Consider the following 26,813-nt stretch of genomic DNA (forward strand, 5'->3'; position numbering starts at 1 on the left):
GTCCATGAATTTAAGGCCTCCTGCCTCACTGGCAGGTGTACATCACCACGCCGGCTTAACTCTTTCTTCAAAGAAATATCACTTAGAATGACAAATGTAAAAGTGAATATACCTAAAGTATAAAAATTCCACTACCCATCTGTATTATTATTGCCCTAAAACTACTTCTTCCCACTTTAAAGAGTCCTAACAGGATTTTCAGACCTCAAAACAAAATTAATTTTCTCCATGGGCTTTCTAAATTCCTACAATTCAGTCAGGCAGAGATGCTGGGCTGAAAGTTTTTACAAGTAACTAGGGAGTGTCTAGCCTTTATACCATTAAAAGTTAGACACCTGAATGCTTGGCTTAGTAATTTTTCAGAGATCTCAAAGACAAGAAGTCTTACCACTAGTATTGGCAGCCTGAACAACTTCCATGTAAGATGAAGGATCATCTGCTTTGATGTAAGAATCAATGGCTTCCTTCACCATTCCTTTCTGCAACTGAGCTTTTGCAAGTTGACTCCAAACAGCAGGCTCATTACAGCGTTCGGCAAACTCATATGCACGATCCAGGTTTCCAATATGTTCAATCAATACCTGGGCAACATTTTTGAATTGGTGTTACAGTCAAACGGACCTTCCCCAACAGAATTACATTTAAACTGATAGCATTTTATGACTATTCTACTGCAATAGCACTCTGTACACACCCTCACGAAAAAATGCACTCTTTGCATCAAGAGAAGACATTATAGTCAGTATCTCAATTTATGTAATTTCAAGATTTACCTGCACTGCTGAAGTATTGACATCAAACTTTCGGAAAATAGCAAAAGCTTCTTCAAACAGCTCATTGCTGATGGCAATGTTGGCAATATCTGGAGCATCATAATTGTCCAGACGATTAATATACTCCATAACACGTGTTCGGTCAGCCTTAATTGCAGTGAGGATGAGGAGGTTTTGTAGATTCCTTAAGAAACCAAGACATTCAACCACAATGTTTAAAAAGGACATCGAAACACCACTGTGGCACTAAAGAGTTATTTTTCTCAAAGGAGAGGGTGAGAAGAAACAGTATTAGGAGAATAGCAATCCAGAAAACTGCCTGTTCTCTTTGTTTTCTGTTCCTTCCCCAAATTGACAGGCCAATGTCTCAAAAGATTGAGAAAGCCAATGCAATCCCCTGCCAGCATACCTGTGCTCACTGAATACAGAGTTATCAAGGACAATTTTCTCCAGCAGCTCAATGAGTTCATTAGGAAGATCTGCTGTCATAAAAGCCTTGACAGTAACTGACACTTCTTCTGGGTCCTGAGTTTCAGACAAGGCTGTCTGTACAACCTGAAAGGATATACATGAAACAGTTAAAAAAAAAAAAAAAAATCAAGGTACTTTTAAAAAGACATTGCCTGGTAACAATAAGTTAACTTCTCATTAGAAAACCTCAAATAGAAGGAAAAATACCCCTTCTACTCAAAGATCTTTGTACACAAATATACACGAATGTACATTGTTTATAATTACGATGTAACTTCAGCAATTACATAATTGTCACTTTCTCCTGATAAAACACTATCCAGAATAACTTATCACTGTTTACTTTAATAGATCCTTATTTTCAAATCCCTCGACAGATCAGAACATGAACAACCCTCATTTTGTCTACTTTCATGTGCCCAAATGCCATATGATTGCAGGAAGCTTTGTATCTATTTGAGAATGCACCTTGGAAATGCTTTCTCCAAGAGTGAGTAACTCAGACATAGGAATCTATTCTTCAAAATGCTGTATCTTTTTGTCTGTCAGAAGAACTTAAGAATTACTATAACAACAAGCAGTAATTAGCACTTTAAATTCAAGATTTCAATTTCATATAGGTATAAGAATCTCAAGTGCTGTGCTATTTAGACTTCTTATTACTGGTTTGGGTATGGTGTGTGCTATTCCTGTGTACAGGTATGTATCAAAGGGTGACACCAGGTGTCTTGCCCAGTCACTTTGCACATTACTTTCAGGCAAGACTCTCCTTGAAGCTGGAGCCCATCCTTTTGGCTGGACTAGCTGACAAGTATGCCCTAGAGATCTTCCTGTCTCTGTCTACCCAGCACTGGAGTTACATACAGGGTCTTTTATGTGATGCTAGGAACCAGAACTTGGGTCACACTTGCCAACAACCTTCATGATACTTATCTGAACTTTTAGAAAAGAACTGGAGATCGAATCTTGCTACATTCATAGGACAAGGTGAACTCAAACTCATATTCTTCCTCTCTCAAACTCCTAAGTACAAAGGACTTCAGGCATAAGCTGTCATACCCAAACATTACTTGGGATTTTTGGTTTTTGTATTATCAGTCCTCATTGTGTGCTGACTTATTGTTTTAAAAATGTCTTTCATTTTCCTTATAATAAATCACACAGCGAAATATACACAATTTTATATTTATATAGTACAATTTTAATGGTTTTTCATTTTTGTGCCTTCTGCTATAATTAAATATGACCCGTTTGAATATATTTGGATATGTAATGAGAGGAAAGTATTCCAAGTCAGAAAGAAGAAAAACATTTTGTCATTTTTACCTGGTCAATTAATGGTCTTCTGTATGGATTGCTTTCCAGTAGCACACTACCCCACAACTCTGGGTCCTTCCGACGGACCAGGTAGCGAGAGAGACTTTTGAAGAGGGAATTCTCATTGCAAACCTAATTAAAATAGCAAGGGTTAATTTCAGTGCAAATAGTAAAAACAGATAGTCTGAAAGTTATTTGTAATCATATCAACTTTTTTTTAAAGAATCTATTACTTCTATATAGAATTTTGGGAATATCACAGCCAAATATGCTTATTGAAAATTGATGATAGGAAAAAAGAAATTTTAGGAGCTTTTAAAAAGATTCCCAGAATTGCATCTGTTTTTTGTGAGATAGTGGTCTCATGTACCTGAGCTCCAAATTTCTATACCAGCCTCTACTTCTCACTTGCTAGAATTACAGACACATACTAGCACATTTAGCTTATTTTTGATGTTCAAGCGTTAGTACTGTATTAACCTTAAATTTTAGCTTTGTATTACACCCCAATACAGGTCTGGTTGCCTTCAAAGCTTCCTTCCAGTGTTTTATTAGCTACTGCACACTCATTTTCCATATACCTGCATAAAAATATGTATAATCTTTGAAAGTGTGCACAAACATAGATAAGTTTCTAAGATCTGACCATTGGACAATTCTAGAAGCAATCTTCAGGGTAGAACTTGGTTACTAATGGCATCTTTCATTAAAAAGGATGGGGGTTGCCTGGAAAAACCAGCAACTCTAAGCTGGAAAAGTTGCACAATGAGCCTTGAAGTGCATCAACAACTGGGCAACAATCTGAATGCATAGAAATTACAGTAATGGACTGTAATTCAAAGAGTACAACAGGAATCTATAAATACAAGAATACTGACTAATAAATATCACAGAACTTTTTTTTAGCGCTGGTGATTGTAATTGTGGCCTCCCTCATGCCGGCCCAGTATTTTACCCTTCACTCTAACCCATAACCGATAAGCAGGAGAAAGGGCTGAAGTAGCCACCAGCCTAGTAAGAATGTCTTACATTACATACAAAGGCTAAGCAGGGTCAAGCAGGAATGAGTGCAAGAGTGTGCTCATTTGTTTATCAAAGGACTCCTGAATGGAACGTGGACAATTTAGTGGTGACTGGCAACATAAAGAAAATGAGGGCTGGAGAGATGGGAGCTGGCTGCTCTTCCAGAGATCCTAGGTTCAAATCCCAGCAACCACATGGTGGCTCACAACCGTCTGTAATGAGATCTGATGCCCTCTTCTGGTGTGTCGGAAGACAGCAAGAGTAAATAAAACAAACATAAATCTTTTAAGAAAGTAAGGGGGGGGGGGAGAGGGAGAAGGAAAGAAAATGAGCTTCTGAATCCTACAGTATGGAACAAACATCATTTAAGCAGTATTCTGAGTAGAAATGTATGATCTAAAAATCTAATTACAAAGAACCATATTGAAACACTTGATTTTAGCTACAAAGAACTGATTTAGGGAAACTCGGAAATGTTTTTCTTGTGGCCAAGTATGTAGCTTGGCTGAGACAGTGCTTTCTTTCCCAGAAAATGCAGAGTCTCCAAGCAATGCAGGAGAGGAGGAAGCAGACCAAACACTTACAGAGGGTCAGCAAAATGGCTTACTAGGCTTGCCACCAAGGCTGATGACCAGAATTTGACTCATGAGACCCATATCCACTGAGATAATAGATTCTCACAAGCTGTCCTCTGACTTCTACATACTTGTACACAAGTAATAAATGTGTTATTTAAAAAAAAATACAGAATAGGGAAATTTACAGGAGTTGGGTGTGGTTTGGCAGTTGTAAGGTTTTATAGGAAGGGAGTGGATGAAGAAGATTTACTGAAAAGAGGGATTTCCTTTCTTGTACTGAGAGTCTGAAAAATGGTGATTTCTAACACTGAACTCACTGAAAGCCACTTGGATGTTCACTTTACAATGGAAAACTTGATTATGCACTTATTTCACAAAAAAAAAACTACCCTAACAAAATACAAATAAAAATGAGTCTTAGCAAAGCTATCAATCATTTAAAAACAAACAAACAAATATCCAAGAACTAATTTAAAGACCAATTGTGATCCTAAACTCCAGGAAACCCTGACAACAGTAAAAACAAACTTTTGAAAGTTTCTTGTTAATGTCTAACTAATTGTTACTAGTTCCTATATAAAGATACTTCTGTATTCTTAGAAAGTAGAACCCAAATGGATACAAATCCATGAGGTATGTAACATGGTTAAAATGCTTATGTTAAGGTATGTGTGACAGTGTACAAAATCACAAGCAAAGCTAATACCAAATCAGGAAAGAATGTATACAGACTTAAAGTTTACTACTATTTCCAAATAAAGTTTTTAAAAAAGCACCCATCTGCAGAAAACTGTTACACATTAACTAAAATCAAATAGAAACCCAAAATGTGCTAAATTGGAAATACAACTAGTTAAATAAATACAGATATCTCTGTATACACTCAGAAAGCAGTACTTACATTGATGAGTTCCAGATCACACTGGCCACGTTCATAAGCAACACAGGCCAGATGTGGGTCTCTCTTCTCACAGTACTTTCCAACAACACGACTGTCATAATAGGGGTTTTCACGAAGAAATCTCTCCGGGTTGTTATTGCTGTCGATGTATATTTTGGCTAATGCATTATGAGTAGCAGGCTCCTCGCAGCCCTCATGAATTCTAGCCTCAAGCCAAGGAAGAAGCAGCTTCAATCTAGTAAAAACAGAACAGACAGTGTGTCAAAACAGTAGTATCTTCTCAATGTGACTATACAAACATAGTCACATTTCAGGAAAAAAACCAAAAACAAAAACCTTTCAATTCTAAAAGCATCACTCTTCTGTCAGCTGCCTCCGAGAATTTACCCCATGTGTTGAGTAGCCACAGTCAGTCAGCTGTATTTCAACTCTTGCCACACTACCAGGAGCTACAAACTTATGTGCTATAATGGAGAGAAAACAGTGCCACACCTGTTTCTTTTTTCAACTTCAGCAACAAGCTCATCAGTAGAAAATTGACCTCTCACAACAAGAATCAAATTTTTAATGACATCTTCAGAGCAGTCAACATCCAGCAATCCTCCAATAACCACAGGAAGTCGACTTGGATTTACCTATGTTTGAAAAAGAAAAAATAAAAAGAACACCATTACATGAATGAGCAAAACTGAGTCAAAAACATAAAGAACATTTCTTTTTAAAGTCCTGTTTTAACAATTAGTAATAAATTATAAATCTAAAATTATGGTCAGATGAAGGAAAAGTCTAGCTATAAAGACATTGCAGTCTCCTAAGCAGAGGAGCACTCACCCTATAGTTTCCCATGCTGCTTTGGTTAATTAGTTCTACCTAATGATTGCTCCAATGCTGAAGTACAGAAGTAAGTACAGCAGAGATGACTATGGAAGATTACTAAGTACAGAAGCCTCAACCCTTACTAGAATATCTTGAAGTTGAAAAAAATTTCTAATACCTAATTTAAGACATGTGCTTTGAGCTTTGGTTCCTAAACTTTTCAACTCTTTAGACTACAGTAGTTCTCACATGTCATATTCTGGCATGGATGTAAAATTTTAATCAAAGAAAAGACTGAGCTGGGGAAAAACACAGTAAACTACTCTAGCAGACCACTCATACCAGGTACAAAATTTTGAGAAGACTTCAACATACTGTAGTGATAATGTTTAAATTATCTAAGTACTAAAGTACTTACTTTCTGGACATATATCTCTATATACTTCTGAAGATTGTTTCTATATAAATACAGCACCAGGTCATGGACAAAATCAAACCGGTCACAAACGATGATGAGTGGCAGCTGATCTGTTAGTTTTGCCTCCTGGAAAGAGGTAAAAAATAAAAAAGACACTTCAATTCCCCTGTTGCATGAATTAAAATATGAGCATCCTTTCTGTGCTGATGGGAAAGGCTTACAGAAACGTAGCTCTTCTGTTAAAAGAAACAAATGACTGACCCCAAGGCTGAGTGTACATCTCCCCATCTCAAAGCATTTTACTAAGTACAGCTTAGATTCACACACAAAACACCAAGCCCTTCCCATGCATATCCTTAATAAAGAAATTAACAAATTAAGATTTGTGAGCCACCAGCAGCAGTACACAGGTTTTAAAATTACTACATGGGGACTTTCTCTAATAAAAGACAATTCAGCTGAATTTGGCAGTTGATTTAGTAACATTCCCACATTGGTGGCACAAATGCTCACATTTGTTTCAAACTACTGACTTATTTTCTAGCCCTCCCAAATACCAAGCTCTAATAATACCAAAACACCCAGCCTCTAGCAATCTAATATAATTAAGTCTACAAAGAACACTGTGATAATGGCCATGAATTAAACACACCAAAGAATTTAAAGAAAAGACATCTTTAAATTGCCTGTTGCTTTTACCATTACAAAGACGAAGCTACAGTCCTACTTAGAGACTGACAGATGTTATAGACAGGCAGGTAAGGGTAAGACCTGTGTGGGGCAATTACCTGATACATGTCCTGTTATATTCCACAGACATAAGGTAAAGCACAAAAAACAACAGTTTCCATCAGGAATTCATTTATACACAGTGATACATTCCTCAATAAATGATTCCTCCAAGAGCTGACTAAGGAAATATATACTAAGCAGAACAGGACTTTCCCCAGTGGTAGACACTCCTTTTAAAGGTTAGAACACAATGTTCTGAGGGAGGGGGTCTGGTTTTCTTTATTCCCCCTCCAGTACTGGGGATTAGGCTAGAAAAGTAATCTACCAATGAGTAACACCAGACAATAAAATGGTTCTTAAGACTAAGCTTTAGCTGCCCAATTATAAATCAAATCAAGATTAATCCATGAAAGGTTCAGAAAATGTCAAGAAAGTTTTGTGAGCTATGATAAATTAAAAACAATGAAAATGGCTGAAAAACTGAAGTGGAAGTCCAAATGCAGGCTGTTCGCATTAAGGTGAGTCAAAGCACATGAGGACTATTTCAGAGATGCAAACATTGTACTAACGGCAGGTACAGGCGTTTCTAGAAAGGACGTCTGCTCTACAAACATAGTTTCCAGGCCAATTTTTCCTCCCAAATAAACATTTACAAAAACTCAGTAGATCACATTAGTTTTGTGCACATAAAACACATCAATTCATCAATTTGGGGAAAATATGCAAGTAGATTACTTAGCTAGTTCATTCCTGACTGGAACTATGGCGTTTCCCTGTTTATCTAAACCTTCACAACAGTTCCTGCATAAAACATTATACAGTTCTAAATATTTTGTTTTTAATTATGTGTATGGGGATGTGCACATGAATACAAGAGCCCACAAGGGCCAAGCATTGGATGCGCCTGGAATTGCAGGTACTTTGTGAGCAAGCCAACACACAGGGGTTGGGAAATGAATTTAAATCCTCTAGAAGAGCAGCAAGCACTGATAACTGGCGAGCCATCTCTCCAGCCCTGTGCTATCTATACATTTTAAACCATTTACTAAGCTATTAACCATTATTGTTATCAACTGCTTTAAGACAAAAATGGGAATTGTGTAAATACATGTACAAGTTTTCTATAACACAAATTTAACAACTATTGTAAGCAATCCTGTGTATCATGGAAACTGCCTCAGAGTAGGAGAAGATGAGGTTTCCTTCACAGCAGAGAGTATGACAGTAAAAGTGAAGCAGGGCAATGAGGAGGAACCCGATACAGATATCTTACTGTTTGTTTGCTTATTACGTGGAGGGCAAAGGACTTAAGTGTCATTCCTCAGGAACACTGTTCATCTTACTTAAGACAGTCTTTTCATGAACCCAGGCTTGCAAGGCAATCACTTCACTGACTGAGCTAGTTCACTAAACCTAGTAGTTTCTAATTTAGGTTGAGTGAGAAAAACCTCTCATGATATTTGACCAGAAACCTGAAGGTCACGGAGCAAACCATAAAGATCTTAGAGAAAAAACAAAACAACAACAAAACAAAACACAAAAAACAGTCTAAGGTGGACGCAAAGCTTCCAACAGCTAAGGGCCAATAACAGTGAGACTCCAGGGAGCATCTAGAGAGACTGAGGCAATTGCAAAGACAAAGCATGGCATAAAGAGAAAGGGAGCAAGATGTAATCAGTGGGTCTGAAATACCTTCACAGTAAAAAGAGCAACAGAGACACACAGTGTGTTAGTCAAATAATGCTGACAACATTGTTTGGACTTCTTTGTAGGTACTTTAACTTTCTGTAGGTTCTAAGAGAAACTTAGGCAGGCTAGTACAGGGCTACTGAATAACATTCTCATCCCTCACAGGGTAGCTGGGTTTTGTTTGTTTTTCTCCAGACATTATCTCAGTATGCTGCTAATGCTAGCTTTGGACTCATATATAATCTTCCTGCCTTAGGTTTTGGAGGGCTGGGATTACAAGTAAGGAAGTACCCCTAACCCTGGTCCATATTGTGTCATATTGTACTGTATTATACTGTTCTATTTATTCATTAAAATCGATGTTTTGAGATAGGCCATAGATACACCAGGTTGACCTCAAACTCCAGGTCCCTCTTACTCAGTCTATCAAGTATGTGTGTTAGGATTCTTTGTGTTCCCATATCTAACTTCAATGTTAAGGAATTAAAGAAATGTTTCTTTAATCTTGAGAATGTCATACTCAAATTGTAATAGTTAAGTTTACTTCTGCTTTAACAAAAAAGATAACTCAAACATTATCTCCTAAGGCTAAAGAAATGTAAAGAAAAGAGTTTAATTACAAAAAAGAAACCCAACTAAGAAGCCAGTAGTATTAAAAGACAAAAACAAGAAGTCCTATAAACCCTGATGATGCAGCAGAGGAGGTGAGCTTTGTTCTGTGAGATCCTGTGGAAGGAACATCAGCAGCACCACTAACAAGTCTGACACCCTCATGCTAGCTAGGCTCCCCAGAAAAGTCATGTGGCTAAGACATGATTTATAAAGTTAGATGCATTGGCCAAAGTTTATCTTTTGATCAACAATGTAAGACAATTTCAGCATTCTGACTATTTGGTTCCATAAAAACCCCTATAGGTCTGGCTATGTAACACAGAGCCCAGATAAATTCCAAAGACTATCAGCTGATATAGCTATAAGTTACCTCCAAGTGACCACAGGTAAAGAGGCAGGACATATAAATTCCATGTAATAATGGTTTTGTGCTCAATGTAGAATTCTCCCATAAAACAAAAGTAAAATAATTTCATATGTGTGACAATGGAGTGGTACTTTGGGGTTTTAGAATTTTTTGGACTTTCATAGATAGCCACAATTTTTTTATTTTTCCACATAAAATAATTGGTATGAGAATAATGCTAACAAGCAAAGTTAAACAAATTAATAACCCTCTAATTAGCATTCTTTAAGACACTATTCTTCACTCCAGCAAGGCAGCCTTTACTCTCTCCCAACTGAATTCATGTGTCACAAAGCCCATTTATCTTGATGTCACTTGATTTATAAATTATACATGATTAACATTTCATTTCTGGATTCAGAAAGATTTAATGCTAGAAGTAAACCTAGATGTTTTCTTAGCTTATGATAAAGGGTCCTGAAAATTAAGCCAAAGATAAACTGAAAAATAAAAACATCTAAGGCAGAGACTGGAAGACAGCTCAGTAGGAAAAGACGCTTGTATGGAGACTAACGTTCTAAGTTCTTGACCCAGTAACTACATGATACAAAGTCAAGTGACTCCTAAGAAAGAGTTGACTTCTGACCTCCATGCACTTGCACAGGAACGCCATCACAAACACCAACCAAAACAAAACATAAATAAATGTTAAAAAAAAAAAATGAAGAGTAAAATATAAGAAACCTTAGTCAAGAATAATGCCTTCTGGAGGATGCAGCAATCATTATGCCCAAGGCCTGTCTAGACACTGCAAAGTGAGACTATCTCAAAAAAATAGGAACGAAGACTCAAAGAGTAAGGGTGCTTTTGCTAAATGTGATGATCTGAGTTTGATGCCTGGGCTTACATGATAGAAGGAGAGAACTAACTCTTACGCACATTCTTCTTCCCAGACAAAAAATTTTCAAGGCAGATAGATAAATAAGTAAGTAAGTAAATAAATAACCGTAACTTAAAAAAAAATAAAGGAATCAATCAAAGCATTCTAAAGACTAGAAATTGTGTACCTCTTTTTGTACATATTAATAATGTACACATCACAGGTATGTGTTACCACCTGGGGAAAGAGCTGAACATCCTAAAGTGTGATCAAGAACTACTTTAAACTGTTGTTTTTCTTAAACCAGCCATAGTGGTACACATCCTTAATCCCAATACTCAGGAGGCAGGGGCAGACAGATCTGCAGCCTGGTCTACATATTGAGTTCTAGAACAGCTAGGGCTACAGAGTAAGACCCTGTCACAAAATAAAAAGGAAAAAAAAAGTGTCATTTTAAAGATTTTTTTTAGAAAATTTCAAAAAAAGGAAGTTGTTTGAAACTGTTTTTCCTTCTTTTTAAACAGATGGTCATTCTTAGGTACTACTTACTAATTTCCTTCCTTATTTCTTGAGAAACCACAGAGTATTAAGTTTAGAATAAATAACCCAGGACAGAATTTGAGACTGCTAAGATTTTCAAATGTTAAAAAAAAACTCAAGCATGACTGAATCCTTGTAGAACTGCTGACCTTAAATCAATCCAGAAGCATGTAGCTTAAAGCAACTTACCTTGAGAAAATTCTTGACTCGCTCGGGATCATAGCAGTTGCTTTCTCTGCAGATTCTTTCCACTTCTTTGATTTGCCCAGTCTTGCAAGCCGCCTGAATATATTTAAAGTGCACATCTGGGTCCTGACTAAAGTTAACAATCGACCCCAGAAAATAAAAGAGACCTTAAAGAAACAAAAGTAGCTGAAGTTAAGGAACATAGGCCTGTTTTCTTGCTTGCTTGTTTGCTTGCTTTGAGACAAGGTCTCATTGTGCAATCCTGGTCTCTTTATGGAGTCCTGGCTGTCCTGACTTTGCTGTGTAAGTCAGACTGGCCACAAACTCCTGCCTCTGACTCCAAAGTGCTGAAATTAAAAGCATGTACCATCAAACCTGGCTTTTAAGAATGATAGAACTAAAAATTAAGCAATTAGAAGTCATGATTACAGTAAGTTTTCCTAATAAGATGGCTGCTTTAAGTAAGAATACAAATTAATCCAGAAACCACTTGAATAAATCATATAAATTTCAATCCCTACAGAAAAGAAAATTCTGTTTAATGGTGCCTTTCCATGTTTAAGTTTTTTGAGACAATTTGTTATATACATAGTTCAGGCTATCTGTCCTTCAATCTGTCATCCACCTGCCTCATTTTCCTGAGTGATAAAATACAAGAAAGTGGCTACGACATCTGGCTCTAAAGTTTTCAAATAGTAAGGGACAGCTACTCAATAGCAAAGCAAAATTTTTATACAACAGCTCATATAAGAGACTTTAAGACATGTAAAAGCAGTTTCAAAAGAATTTAGTTTAGTGCTGTCCATAAGAACTTTCTGCAGTGATGACCTCTATTGTCTGCCTGAGACACCAATCTCCCATGGCTCACCTCAAGTGTAGCTAGACTAACTCTAGAAACTTTCAACAATGTTTTAATTATTTAATTGAATTTTAAATAGCTACATGTGGCCAGTAGCTACATTCTGTTACCACATAAAATCAAAAGAAAGTGCCAGATTGGCATATCCTACCCCTTCTATCAGAGCACTAACACTACAGAGAGAAAGCAAAGGTTAAGGAGGGACCATCACTGAGCTAGTGATCCTCAGAACCAACTAACAAGTGACTAACAGCACCAACTGGATCGGATGCGACTACAATTTAGTGACAGAGCAGCTGTCACACAGCAAGCAGTCAGCCATCGAGAAGCACTGCTGGGCTAATGAGGCACAGAATGCCCTGTGAGAAATGTTCCCTATTATAAGAGCCAGAGATGTATTTGCAGTACTATTGTAATTAGTCATAAGTATTTTCATCTAATACAACTACCACAAAGACAATACGTATCTTATCCCAAATTTCTGCCTTAAGTTCATAAAATATCCAAGCAGGTGTTCTTCTACCCTGTATCCCTAGGATCTCATGCACAGAGGACATGTCCCATAAAAATGTTTTTCAGAGAGACAATTTCCAACCGCTCGATCCAATATAAATGTCTCTCGCCTCTCTTATACCAATCATGACATTTCTAATTACCTTCAAAACTCTTGAATGATTCAAAGAGTTCAATCAGAGACTGAGTTGACAGCTGTTCATGATATTTAGAAGCCACTTGAACACAGATCTGTAGATTCTGACGAATATTAGCAGACAGCATGGCTCTGAGACATTCTAGGGAATCTTCAACTGATAAGGACCCAAAGTAATTCACTAACCACTAAGGGGAAAAAAAAATAAACAAATTAAAAATTTACTACCACCCAGTACAAACACACTGACTAATCACAACTAACAGGTAAGAGAAAAAAATACCTCAGGGTTAAGAAGATGGGTATGAACAACTGCACGTTTTATATCATATAAATCGGTGAAGTGTTCTAATGCACGCTGAAGTAGGCCTGCCTTCTCACACAGCTGGGCAATATGAGCCCGGTCATAGTGGGTAAACATCTGATTTCCTAGAATGGCATCTGCAACCTAAAAAAAAAAAAAAACACAGACAGGATCAGCTTGTTTTTCCTTCTCCTTTACTTCAACATACACCAACACCCAGAAAAAAAATTGCATACCGAATAAAAAATATGAAGTATCAAAAAATACTAGTTAAATTTTCTTAGGAAATGAACATCTCAAAACTCTGAATGACAATTTGTGAACGTCTGCATAAATCGACCACAAGAACAGATTGGAGGCAAGATTAAAACGCATGACAACTCTGCTGGCTACATTTTTTGTCAACTTGACATCGGCGAGGGTAATCTTGGAAGTGGGAATCTCAAATTTGAAAATAGCTCTAACAGACTGCTTATAGGCAAGTCTGTAGGGCCTTTTCTTCACTAATGTTGGGGGATGGGGGGAGAACACCGGGAAAAACACCATCCTTGGACAGGTGGCAGTCCTGAGTTACAAAAAAACAGGCTGAGCAACCCAATAAACAGTATTCCTCCAGGCCTCTGCCTCAGTTCCTGCCTCCAGGTTCCTAGGCATGCCTTCCCTAAGTGATGGAGTGAAGAGTTTTAAGGTGAAATAAATCATTTCCTCCCCAAGTTACTGTTGGTCATGGTGTTTTTCATAGAAACAGAAATCCTAACTAAGACAACACATACTTGAGGTGCATGCATAAGGTTCATCTCAAGCAATCGAGTCTGCAAAGGACCTTCAGAGGGGCGATTATTCTTCAAAGCGTCAAGTAAGAAGGCAGTACATTGCTGGATTAGATTGTATTCCATAAAGACGTCCACAATCTATTAAGAGAGAAAAACCAGATATAATATACTATTGAAAAAGGAAGAGATGTAAGACCAAAAGGGCAATCGTGTGTGGGAAAATATAAACAAATAACAATGTGCATGTATAAAAGTCATGCTAAAACTGTATTTTTACACTAATAAAAATTAATTTTAAAACTTCTAATTACTGACAATATGTACATAAAATTAACATGATCTTTTACATAAAAATGCAAAAAACAAGTTTTACCAGTTGTTTTTGATATTTACAATTTTATAGATATGAGTGTATCACATAAATACTTTTGAGTTTCTGCATGCACGTATTTTACATGCTGGGAATCAAGCCTGGGTCCTCTGTAACAGCAATGAGGACTCTAAATTGCTGCACCATCTATCTAGACCCTGAATACCAAAAAGCTTTTCTGTGACAAGAACTAAGTGAACAGCTCGGTGAATAGAAGCACGTGTATGCAGGCTGACTCCCTGAACATAACCAGGCTGCACAAAGGGCTCTGATGCACATGCCATGAACACCTCTGCCTGCATTAACAGTTAGAATTTAAAAACTATTTATAGATGGTGTCCTGCTGCCTATTCCTTTGTAATATGTTGTGGTGAGATATTCAGGGTTATTCATGCAGGCACACATACACATTATTTCTGTCAGCTGAAAGTTTAATTTATTATTCTTCTGAAAAGTTTGTGAAACTCAGACTCCCCACAACCTCCAACCCCACACAGTAGAATTTAAAGATGCCATTACCTGTGTGATATCAGCAAGAGGTTCTTCATCCTGAACTAACATTTGAGCAAACTGCTGACCTTGATCTGGACTGATCCGCATAACATTTCTCAGGAGAAAGATCCAGTCTGGTGTATATCCAACCTACAAATAAACAAAGACTTCAATCACACCACAAAGTTTCACTTTTAAAGCCTTAAGTCTTTTCTACAATGAAATAGTATTAACAGAGAACTACTGGTGACTATACCACTTTACTTATACTAGAAGACATTCAGTAGGATCACAGTGATGACATACTTGCTAGAAGGTAATTATATCACTTCTTGTCAGTGAGTGACAACTTCAAAACCTAAACCAACACGTTTAACACGCCTCCACAATCTTAAAATTGTAGTTGCTTTTCATGTATGAACACTCTATATATGACAGTTAAAAAGGAACTGTCCATGTAGAGTGTTCCATGTTTAAAGAAATTCACCAATAAAATAATGAATCAAGTTAAGGCCAATTTCTGTCTTTTGTTTTAAATAAACTTATATTGATAATTTTTTCCATTAAACTCACTTTTTTAGCATATAGAACAATCTTCTGGACTTGACCTGTCTCTGCAAAGCACTGGATGACTTTATTAGGGACATTGGCCCTGAGGTACACACTCAGTGCTAACGTTGGGTCTACAGATTTTACGAGATCACCCAGTTCTTCAGAACATTCCAGCTGCCAAAGGAAAAAGAATTTTGTTAGTGACCCATTTGCTTCTTAAAAAAGAGTAGTTGATAGCATTTTTCTATAAATATAACTCATAAAGGTACTCATTTTCCAAAAAAGAATATACAGGCTTTGTGACTGATAAAAATCTAGAAACTGTATTCATAGAAATGACTCTGTATAATTCTCCAGAAATACTCCTTAAACAAGGATTTTGATTTGGCCTACTGAAATTTTCCTTTTAAGTATTTACTACTACCTTGTAAAGAATGTATGTTTTCTTTATAGTAGAATCTTTTACATCTAACTAAGATATTCAAATATTATAGCCATGATTTCAACTTTTCAAAATAATGTCACTGGTTTTCTATTTGTGTGTGTATTATTAACATTTGAGAAGGTAAGGAAGGTGTGCAAGACCTGCCTGTGCCACCAATAAAGACACTGTCTTTAAAGAAGTAAATCAATTAATTGCAGAAAGTAAGGCAATGGCCTCTACTTAAACTAAGATTATTTTAAACTACAGAGGTAATTTTTAAACTAGGATATACCTTGTAAAATTCAAGAACCCAAAGATTTGTCATTATCTTTGGTTTTTAACTTTAGGATTTGGGATAGTTAGGCAGGACACTAAATTTACAAAGTCAAGTAGATACAAAGTTTACAGTTTCTAGGTAGTATACTGCAGATAGATACCTCTTAAATCAGCTTTCTAAGAGTTCTGCTTTGCATGATTTTTCTACTTATTTTCTTTTTTTCAGTTCTGAGAATTGAACTTTGTATATTCTACACCACTAGCCCACACCCCCAGTCCAATTTTCTACTTTACTCTTTTTTCTTTCCTTTCTTTTGGAGAGGGGAATGGGGACAAAAATCTCACTATGTAGACCAAGCTGGTCTCAAACTCAGTTGGCCTCCCTCTGCCTCTAAAGTGCTAATTACATACACTGTGTGGGTTTATGTACATACACACACATAGATGCCAGAGACTACAGAGGTCAGGCTGTCAGACTCCCCTAAAAGTTACAGGCAGCACTGAGCTGCCTGACATTTGTGCTGGGAATTTAACTTGAATCCTCTGCAAGAACAGTATGTACTCTTAACCCTTATAAATTCATGTGTTCAAAGAAGTTCTATTATTCTACACATTTTACCTAAACATGCTAATGAACAATAAATGATTACTACAAATGAGCCCTCATGACTACCAACAAAAGGTAATAATATTCAAAAAATTAATTCCCTATTACATAGGTCATCTCAGTTATTCTGGTTGTTCCCATCCTGTTATCTTATACAATTAGAACAGTTTTCAAAAATGTTAGCTTGGCTATTCTTTAGGAGAGAATGGTATATGCCAAACTTCTCAAGTCTAAAGTACTGTCTTCTAGTACCCTGCAGACAAGACTAGCAGAAGACAGGCTAAGAAACAGGAACTTATTACTCCCGAATGTATCAACACCATTAACAGACAGTGATGCTGAAAGGTTTAATATCTCGTTGAGTAACCACTCCAAGAGTGATACCTCAGTCCTGACAATGGCATAAAACATGGGAACACAAACTGTTCACTTTAGGCAGGAAGGCAAGAAAGCTTTCTTGTTTAATTGTATAAAAAAAGAATAATTATAAACTGCTTAAAAGTTTTTTGTTGGGCTAATATTAAACAAATAATATTTATTGCTTGATTTTCATTCTTCTCCATTAAACAAAAAAAAAAAAAAAAAAGTGCTCTGTGAGCTGGGAGAGATAGATCAGTGCTTAAGAACACTGACTGTTCTTCCAGAGGTCCTGAGTTCAATTCCCAGCAACCACATGGTGACTCACAACCATCTGTAATGGGATCTGATGCCCTCTTCTGGTGTGTCTGAAGACAGCAACAGTGTACTTACATAAATAAAATAAATAAATCTTTAAAAAAAAGTGATCTGCAAAACAGTATAAAGTATTGAATATAAAAGATATATTCGACAGTACAGAAAGCTAGTAAATGATAAACAATACATTTTATAATGAAATATAATACAATATAAAATATAATAAAATATTTTTAAATACATTTTCCCATTAACACCATTTAACATTCTATAAAAATCACTGTCAAACAGAACCTCAGTACATTAAATACAACCAGCTTGGCTTTCATATAAACATATGTATGATTTAACATTTTATAGAACAAGTTCTTGCATACCCAAGTATGTTTACCAGCATCAAAAGTTATGATGTTGATGACAGTATATAAATTCTTACAGAGAGAAAGCAAGCAGGAATACTGGGCACAATTATCAAGTGTAGGATGTGGAAGATCACATGTTAAGCAATGTCAAATACATTGACAAATATGCCTGTACAAAGAAGAAAACTTCTCATGTTAATTTTTTCCAAGGTCAAACCAACAGTAACTCGCTTCAAGCCTAGCAGTTTTAACTACCAATCAATAATCCTGGATCACGTGTTAAAATGTCAAGGTCTGTTTTTGTTTTATATCCACAAGCAATAAATAACAAATGAAGATACTTTGATAGAAACCAACAATTTTAACTTGTTAACATGGTATTTAAACAAAGAAAAATTATATTAATTTAAATTAATGTACCTTATCTTCTTTCAGCCACTTCTCCAAAAGTTGTTTCCGTCCTTGCTGAAGTACAGGTCTACATAACTCTAAGGACTCGTATTTGTTCAGCTGGCCCTGGTCCAAAAGGATTCCAAAATACTGAAGTAGAGGTGAAGTTTGACCTGGCTGAGCTGGGACACTCTGGAATCGGCGGATGGTATCTGGAGTACGAAGGATTCCCTTTAAGGAAAGGAAAGGTTGAAGATTCCTCAGTGACTGACTCCTCAGTGACCCAGTGACACTAGTGGCCCTCCATGGATGTCCTATAGTCTCCAATTTTAAATAGCCACCACAAAGTGCTAAAGTTCAATAAGGTCTGTCATCTCTAGTTCAATGACACAAAATTATTAAAAATAAGAAATTTGCCAAGGTAATTATGTCAACATGTGAAATAAGCATAAATCGTCTTCCCCAACGAAGATCACACCAATTGATTATCTACTATCTAATGGTCAGCCAAGAAAACAAATATAGGATGGGATTATAGGATGGGCAGGTTGTATTTATGTATTTAGGAATATATTCATATACACATATGAATATGATCATGAATTTAAAAGAAAACAAGGAAGGGTACCTAAGAGTGCTTGGATGGAAGAGGGGGAAGAGAAAAATGATGTAACTATATTAAAATCTCAAAATTAAAAAAATAATAATTTAAAGGTGAAAAAAAAGATAAGCATATTCATGAAATAGTAACCACTAGTCATTAAATCAAGTTCAGAAAGTACAAAGTCCATAACTAACAATAGTTAGGAATGCAAGGTATTCAGTTCAACATAAACTAATATAAAGGCTACAGGAATAAATTCTGCTCATTTTCTGAAAACTCTACTCTCTATAAGCTCAAGTCCATCCATTTATTAACTGCTCAAATTAAAATAGAGAGCCATCAAATATGACCCAAAGAGTGTTATATTTTAGTAATTAGACTTAATTCAGCCTACATCAGCTGTAGGTCAATAGCTCTACATATCCTTCGAAGATACTGCATTTTTACACACCATCTAGAAATACTGAGGATTAGTATCATATTCTATTAAAGGAAAAAAGTAACTGGAAAGTAGTTAATCTTACAGAGCTGGCTCCTCTTCTAGCAGTATCAAATACATGATATTCTTCTAACACTATCATGCACGGCAACCTTAATTTCATGGCCATTTACCTTTGGTGCATTAGCAGCCACCTTTGCAGCCTCTGAGTAGTTTCCCTGGGCAAAAAGAGCGTTAAATTTCCGGGCAAAAAGTTCTTCAGCACCAGCTAAGTTGTTTCGCACAGCCATTCTCAGAGCCAAATCAGGATTTTGTAGGACATTGGTGATATAAGGAATTATGTTCTCTTCTTCCACACAAACTGATAGGACCTGCAGTTTAACCACCAGAGAATAACTGCATTGTTTAGATCTGTTTAGACTAAGTCACAAGATGACTGATAATTCTGACACTTGCTTGTTTTGCTACCGTGATAATTTGTAAAACCTACCCTGTCAGTGGTTACAGTGTATGGTAAAATCATAGAAGGAGCTCTAGGTTAAGCTTTACCTTTAACACCAGCACAGAAGCAGAGAGAAGGACGCCCTCCTGATTATGAAATCATCCCTAACCGACTCTTTCTTGATCTTTTTTCCATCAGAGACACATACAACTGAATAGAGAGATGAGAGCTACTTACTTTTCAAAGCCACCTTTGGATGGTGCTAGAAATACAATTAAACAGAGATAAGCCCCTTTCCCTTCCCAAAAGAAGAAAATAAACTGAAACAGCAAGCAACTTTAGTTCAGTATGACAAAATGTTACATGGACAGATCCTCCCACGACAGGGATTCAAAGCACCTGAGCCTGGAGCAGAGGTAAGAGAGGAACTGCCTCATCATAAACATATCACTTTTCAAAGACTGATGAAATGAAAAAAGGTTTACTTTTAGGAAGAATATATATATTAACCTGAAGGAAAACCAGTAAATGACAAAACTAATACATTACCAACTTTTAAAGAATTTTAACCATCTAAGAAAATAAAATACTTCCAGGTAGAATTTTTTGTTAATTTCAGTACTACACTCACAGAATTGGAACTAGATAATATGATATGAAGTTATCAAATGTCCCAAATTCAGATCCATTATTATCAATTGTATGACACCCACCCAACTGAGTAACTAACTTCCCAGATACCACAATAGGCACTCTAACACACAGCCTTCTGAAATTAAATATTCAATAATATGTAAGAAGTTCAATAAGATTCAGGTAGAACTCTAATCTCTACAGATGATGGATCCTGTCTTAGGGATAACAGGAAAGAAACTCCTAAGAAAAAGGAGCTTGTCAAATTGGAACTGAAACAGATTTTTCCCATATATCTACTTCTTTTGATAATAAAAATAAATGCACCTAACTGGCTCTAAACCAAACAGTTCTTATGAGACTATATTAAAAAGATTTTGGAATTATACATTGTAGTGTATATTTTTGGGTGATAAAATGCTTAAAGATGAAACTGCATATGAAAACTAAAGAACAGACGCTGGAGAGATGGTCTTGAGGCTAAAAGTACATGCATAAACACACAAACATTGTGTTTGTGGAGGTCAGAGAGAATGTGGGAAAGTCAACTCTCTCCTTCTACCATGTGAGACCAAGAGATCACACAGTTCACCAGGTTTGCTGACAAGCACATCTTCCAGCTAAGCCAGCATGCTGGCCCACAATAATCTTTTTAAGTAAATTTTATTATGTATATTTAAGATTTTTGAAATGTCATATGATAAATAGCAAATGATCATAGTAAACTAACATCACTCTGTACCTTTTAAAATTAATTTGTTATGGGTGTGGGTGCACATGCATATGTGTGCTTTAGTGTATGTATGTATGTATGTATATATTTTATTTATTGATTGATTGATTCTATGTGTATATATGTGCATTCCAGTGCATGTATGTCCCTGTCATAGAGTACATATAGAGTCAAGAGGACTTTCAAGAGACTTTCCTTATAACAAGTTCTTTATACAAGTTCTGGAGACTGAACTCAGGTCACTCTTGCCAGCTGAGCCATCCTAACTTACCCTCACATTAATTTCTCTTTAGTTTATTTAGAGAACAGTTATGTTTTATTTCTATATCCTGGGGAATGATGAAATGGTTCAATTCATAAAGTTAAAAGACCTTTTCTCAAAAACTAAAGTGGAGGAGAGGCTGGAATGATGGCTCAGCAAATAAGAGAACTTGCTACTCTTGCAGAGGACCTCGGTTTGGTTCCCAGCACTCACATGGTGGGTGGCTCACAGCCCCCTCCATAACGCAGGGAACCTGATGCCCTCTTCTGATCTTCATAACGACTGCACAGAAAGTAAATCTTAAATTTTTCTTTCAAAATGAGGTAGAAAAATAAGATACCTGCTATCAACCACACACAGACACACAAAACACAAAAATCCTAGTACATTTTACTAACTTTAACCTTCATATTGAACAGATGTCAAAAACCTGTCCTTTGACCTTAATCTCGCTTGTTCTCTTTGCCTTCCCCCCATTAAGAACTCTTTTTTGATATCCAAAATCACCTTTTGGGAGAAAAAAAAAGCGCTAATGATAATGTGTTACTTAAGTGCTTTAAGTTTCAAGGTTTTCTTACTTGTCCCTTTCTGTTGACTCCTATTATTCCAGCTGTGGCTTCATGAGGTGCAGTAACGAAGATTGTTTCTCCACTGATTCTGTTCATGTAGATGCATGTACCAGTCTCAAGATCATAGAGGTGAATATAACCATACTTGGTAATCAAGAACACCACATCATGCTTTTCACTGATCTGAACAGAGAAAAATGGACACTTTCTATAAAACTTTGACATGAAGCTTAAAGGAAAAAATGCTAAAGTAATATTAATGTTTCCCTCATTATAGCTTGTTTAAATGTGGGATAGCTCAAACAAATACATAAAACTACAAGAACATGAATGAAATCTGCAAGACAAAAGAGACAATAATTCTGACAACTTAAGATAGCCCAATTATTACATGAAAGCAAGTGTTTTATTTTACCAAGGTCTACGAATAATTTTTATTTTAGAGTGATTCTTTTAAGCACTACTCATATCAACTGTGAACAGGATATAAATTAAATTTAAGGTGAAATTTTTATTTTGATAAAATACCTGCATTGCAACAGGAAAGTCATTTTGTGCTTCTGGAGGGAAGAAAACATCCACTGCCTTCTTTGGAAAAGGCTGATTTCCTGTGGGTGGTGTACCAACTTCAATGATATGTAACTGTTAAAAGAAAATAAAATCTATCAACCTAAATCATGTATTACTTTGTCACTGCACATTTTTTGGAAGCCAAATGAAAATAACCAACTGTTGATCATCTATACTGTGGTTACTCCTCCATAAATTAAACCTGAGTAGGAGAAGCATGACCTCAAAGTTCTTTGTAGGATTTCAAAGTAGGATTACTTTGTTTTTGAAACAAGGTCTCATAATGTAGCCCAGGATGACCTAGAAAAAAAATCAGGACTAATCTGGCCTAGAGCTCAGAGAGATTTGTGTGCCTCAAGTGCTAGGATTAAAGGCATGTGCTGCCATACCAAGCTACGTACCATTCCTGAAGAGGCAAATTATAGGGAGTGGGTCTGTCTAAAGTTATGCTGAGGCTTAGCTGGTAAAAGCATCTATGGAGTAGGTCAACCACCTAAATTCAATCCCTGGAAGCTATGTAAAAGAAAATAAATAAATAAAAATAAAAAAACCAGACACATCTGTAAATTCCAATACTCTTAGGACTAAATAAAAGGTAAAGACAGAATCATGTGTTAAGTCCAGATGGCTGCAATCTTGTTTTTTCATTGTTGAAAACTATTGACTAGGGTGACTGGGGTGGAGAAATATAAAACAAAGATGAGGTTTGTCTTTTTCTGACTTGAGGATATAGAGGAGAGTAGTCAAGTTCTGGTAGCGAATAGAGCCAGTATTCCATTTTAGAGGCAGCAAACCGTTGTTTTCCATGTCTCTCAAAGCAAACATGTAAGCCATGTGACTTTGCTTATACTAGACTTCAAAGAGGGAGCTCAGGACACCAGGTTATTTTAAGACTGAGGGAGAGTCTACTCTGGCAGTAAAAATAGTAGCAAAATGAGTCACCAGGCCCCCAGCAGTACAGGCCTAACAGAAGCACAGTTCAGAGATCTGCAGTGTTACTTCTGCCTGGAAGCCTGGCTACCACCCATTTTTGCTTTTTTTTCCCCTCTCCCAAGTTTAGTTATACAGTGTCCTAGCCACTGCCAGGAATCCAATCCCTGTCAATACATTTTTATACTCCAATGAGAACTTGTTTCTGCTATCCTCAACTAAGAATTCCAATACAAAATACTTTAACCCGTCTAGGTAATTTCAGTATACAGCTAGAGATGAGGCTCTCTAAGCTGCTGTTACCTCAAGTCACCTAGGTAATTTAAAAAAGATGAATAGACTTCATCTTGGGCAATATTTAATGAATCAGACTCTTGACATGTATGTACTGCACACATAAATGGGTATTTTAGCAACCCTAATGAGTCTATGCAGAGTAAAGGAAAGACACAACAGAAAGCCTTTGATAAAGACAGTCAAAGATCTCAAAGCTGGGCACAACAGTCTACAGGTCTATAATTCTAGCACTCAGAACCTGAGGCAAGAGGACTTTCTTCAAAACCAGCCTAAGTTATATAACAAGACACTGTTAAAAGTAAAATCCACAGATGGTAAAATAGGATTATGCATACTATTTGTCAGGCACCACAAATCTGAATACTATGAAACTAAGGAAGAAAGATGAATATTTTTAACTTAGACAACAAAGAGCAAAACAGACTCACTAAAATCAGACACAACTTACCTTTCCTCCTGCCTGACCCCGCACAGCAAAACAAAATAATGTTGATTCTTCTGCATTTCCTTCCATCTTAAATTGTGCAAAACTAGCTGCATGTCCTTCAATAGGCTGAGAAACTTTCCTGTCTACAGAATACAGCTGCATAGCTCCAACCACACGATTTTGCTGCAAAAACAAAATGAAACAAAAAACTTTAGAGATCCAATGACCTAAAAGATCTCAGATTCAATTAGTGAAACAGTTACAATAGTTTGCCATCTTCAGCAGTACTTGTTAGTCTCTTATTGTAGATTTGATACTTAACTTCGAAAGTTTAACTTCAAAATTATCTTATTTAAGGTTAATGTCATTTCTTTACCCATCTTACTACAACAATAGTCACTCTGCAGCACACTGACTCCAAAATAAATTCTAAATCACCCAATCTTTCCTTAATCTGCAAAAATTAAAAACAACTGATAAGAGCACTCAAACTTCCTGTCAGGTTAAAGGCATAAGCCAACAATCATTATTTTTAAAAACAAAGTCTTTCAAAATAAGTCAAATTCTGTAAGATTGGGTTTAAAGACCTAACTGAAGTGATGTTGGACAAAACAGTTCTTTAGACCACTTCATCAAAAACTAATGAGTGTTACCTGTGCAGATATGCCAGTCAGAAGCAACCACTTCTGCTTTGCGTCTGTACGGTAATTGATGATCTGGCATCCTGCGAGGCTAGAATGACGATCAAACATTTTCACAGGCTGAGACTCTCCTTCCATACTCCAGTGATAAACTGCATTATCCGTAACAAGAGCAACCGTATTCAAAGAGATCCATTTCCAGAAGGTGACATCATCAGTCATGGTATGGGCCTTCATTTTACTTTTCATTTCGATGTTAAATATCTGTAGAGTTTTTCCAGCTGAATACAGAATTAAAGAATAATGAAAAAAAGCAAAGTTTAAAATTAATACCTAGCTACACTAGCCCTTAAGTGCCAAATAATGTGGCTGTATCCTGGGACTAACAGCCACTGAGGAGATTACCAGCTGAGACCAAGCAAACCAATACACACCTACAACTTTAGGCCAAAGTCTATTACGTCTAATGACCACATCAGCAATACTATAAACATATGACTGCTATGTCATTTCCCAAATGAAAATGAGACGAAGAAATAGCTTTCTTACTGATAGAAAACAAAGCTGTAACTTTCATTGCATACTTAGCTCACACATAAACTAAGGTAGCTGTATATACAAAAGACAAAGCCAATCTAATAGAAACACAAGGAGGAAATATCCACTTTTTAAAATGCAGTCATTTCTCACCCAACTCGATTTTGTGGAAACTGCGTTTTGAAAAGAAGTTGTACTTCCAACTTTGCTGGATCACCATAGTGCATGCTACATTTAACTGGTCTAAGATACAAAGGGAAAATACAAGTGCTGGAAAAAGGAGAGGGAGACGAGGGGAGGGTGGTTTCAAATGCTGTTAATATACTGGAGGTGAGAACAAAGTTCAAGCTTCATCCAGTTAAGACAGTAAGCGTTTAGTAAAAGGAGGGTGAAATTTGCATTTAATGTTAAAAGTCCAGAGTCAGATGCAAGGGCTTATTTATACTTGTCATTTGAAATTTATCACAGCCGGAAAGGTGATTTCACTAAAATCAACAGCAGCCAAAGCCCATAGCTATGACTAGGCTATGAAGATTAATCCTCGGAGACTGAGGACAACTCTGTTCCTGAGCCACAGAGAATCTGGCTCCTAAAGGACAAAAGCTGTCAGAGTGGAAGGGTGACAGGGGAGGTGGGAAACAGACAAAGCCTAAAAGCTTTGTACCGCAACCCAGCTTACTACGTAACAAAGCCTTCTTCTCTAAGACAGAGTGTATGACTCCCATCCCACACAGTTTATAAACCACAACCAGACTGGAGAAATTGTGAAAGTTATAGTCCTGTTTATAAAAAGAAGGCATGAACTGGGCTTCAGAGGGAAGCAGAATTTTTTTTAAGAATTTGCTTTTTTTTTTTTTTTTTTTTTACTGCATCAACCAACCTCTAGATAACTAGATTTTTATTCTGTTTTACATGAAAAGGGCTGGACTATGTGTTTGGCCTGGGGATGGGATAACAGCTATGAAGTAGACAGGCATGAAGTATAGCATACTGTTTGGCAAAGCTGTAAAAAATTTTTTCAATTATTCTTTTTATAGAACAGGACAATGACTAACACAATCTAATTTAAGGTAACTCACCATCTGCACACATAAGAAAGCATTAAGAAATGTGATAAGATAACAGTAATATTAAAAATAGAAAAGAACTTGGCAAAATTTAACTGATGGCCTTTAAAAAGAGAAGTGTGATGTATGCAAAGCACTCGAATTCAAATTATTTAAGGAGGATGAAGGACACTGTAACACTTTAAAACATAATGTACTTTTACATGAAAGCAAAAAGTATACTATCACAAAATATCTGGTCACAGGTAAAAGGTAAAATATCCTTCCTGAAGATGAGATCAATTTTGCCAGACACAAATTCTGATCTTTTGTTGTCTATGCTATTCTTAGCTCCCAACCTGCCAGTAAGACACTCCAAAATGTTCCAAAGCCTGTACCAGGAAACCATAAAGCTCAGGCTTCTAATCTTTGACTTTCAGATTCAGAAATGCTAAAGAATAAAATCTAAGATCCCAAATCTAAGTCTGAGAAATATGCAGCAGGGAAAGACATTTGCTGCCAAGCCAGCCCCACATGGTGGAAGATGAGAATAGACTTCCCCAAGCTGTACTCTGACCTTCATATGTATGCCTCCACACATAAACACACAAAATAAACAAACAAAATGTTCTAAAAAGAATTCTAAAAAAATCTCCTCAAAGCCAAAA

General features: G+C 36.5%; 1 protein-coding gene across 1 annotated transcript in view; it reads right to left on the reverse strand.

Annotated features, from left to right (window-relative positions):
* Positions 1-26,813, reverse strand: part of LOC308425202 (clathrin heavy chain 1) — a gene marked incomplete at its 3' end in the record, with an annotated part of 53,103 nt that overhangs the window by 7,836 nt on the left and 18,454 nt on the right. The window contains exons 3-21 of the mRNA XM_080922426.1: positions 24,575-24,843; positions 23,943-24,104; positions 22,226-22,339; positions 21,707-21,880; positions 19,232-19,429; positions 18,046-18,246; positions 15,303-15,455; positions 14,757-14,879; positions 13,868-14,005; positions 13,074-13,238; positions 12,798-12,978; positions 11,286-11,449; positions 6,298-6,423; positions 5,556-5,698; positions 5,064-5,298; positions 2,571-2,693; positions 1,183-1,328; positions 774-957; positions 389-581 (exon numbers count right to left, since the gene is read on the reverse strand). Coding sequence (XP_080778552.1) covers positions 389-581; positions 774-957; positions 1,183-1,328; positions 2,571-2,693; positions 5,064-5,298; positions 5,556-5,698; positions 6,298-6,423; positions 11,286-11,449; positions 12,798-12,978; positions 13,074-13,238; positions 13,868-14,005; positions 14,757-14,879; positions 15,303-15,455; positions 18,046-18,246; positions 19,232-19,429; positions 21,707-21,880; positions 22,226-22,339; positions 23,943-24,104; positions 24,575-24,843 — 3,192 coding nt within the window. The remainder of the gene's footprint in view (positions 1-388; positions 582-773; positions 958-1,182; positions 1,329-2,570; positions 2,694-5,063; positions 5,299-5,555; positions 5,699-6,297; positions 6,424-11,285; positions 11,450-12,797; positions 12,979-13,073; positions 13,239-13,867; positions 14,006-14,756; positions 14,880-15,302; positions 15,456-18,045; positions 18,247-19,231; positions 19,430-21,706; positions 21,881-22,225; positions 22,340-23,942; positions 24,105-24,574; positions 24,844-26,813) is intronic.

The sequence above is a fragment of the Micromys minutus genome (assembly GCF_963924665.1).
Source record: "Micromys minutus genome assembly, chromosome: 10".
Taxonomy (NCBI): domain Eukaryota; kingdom Metazoa; phylum Chordata; class Mammalia; order Rodentia; family Muridae; genus Micromys; species Micromys minutus.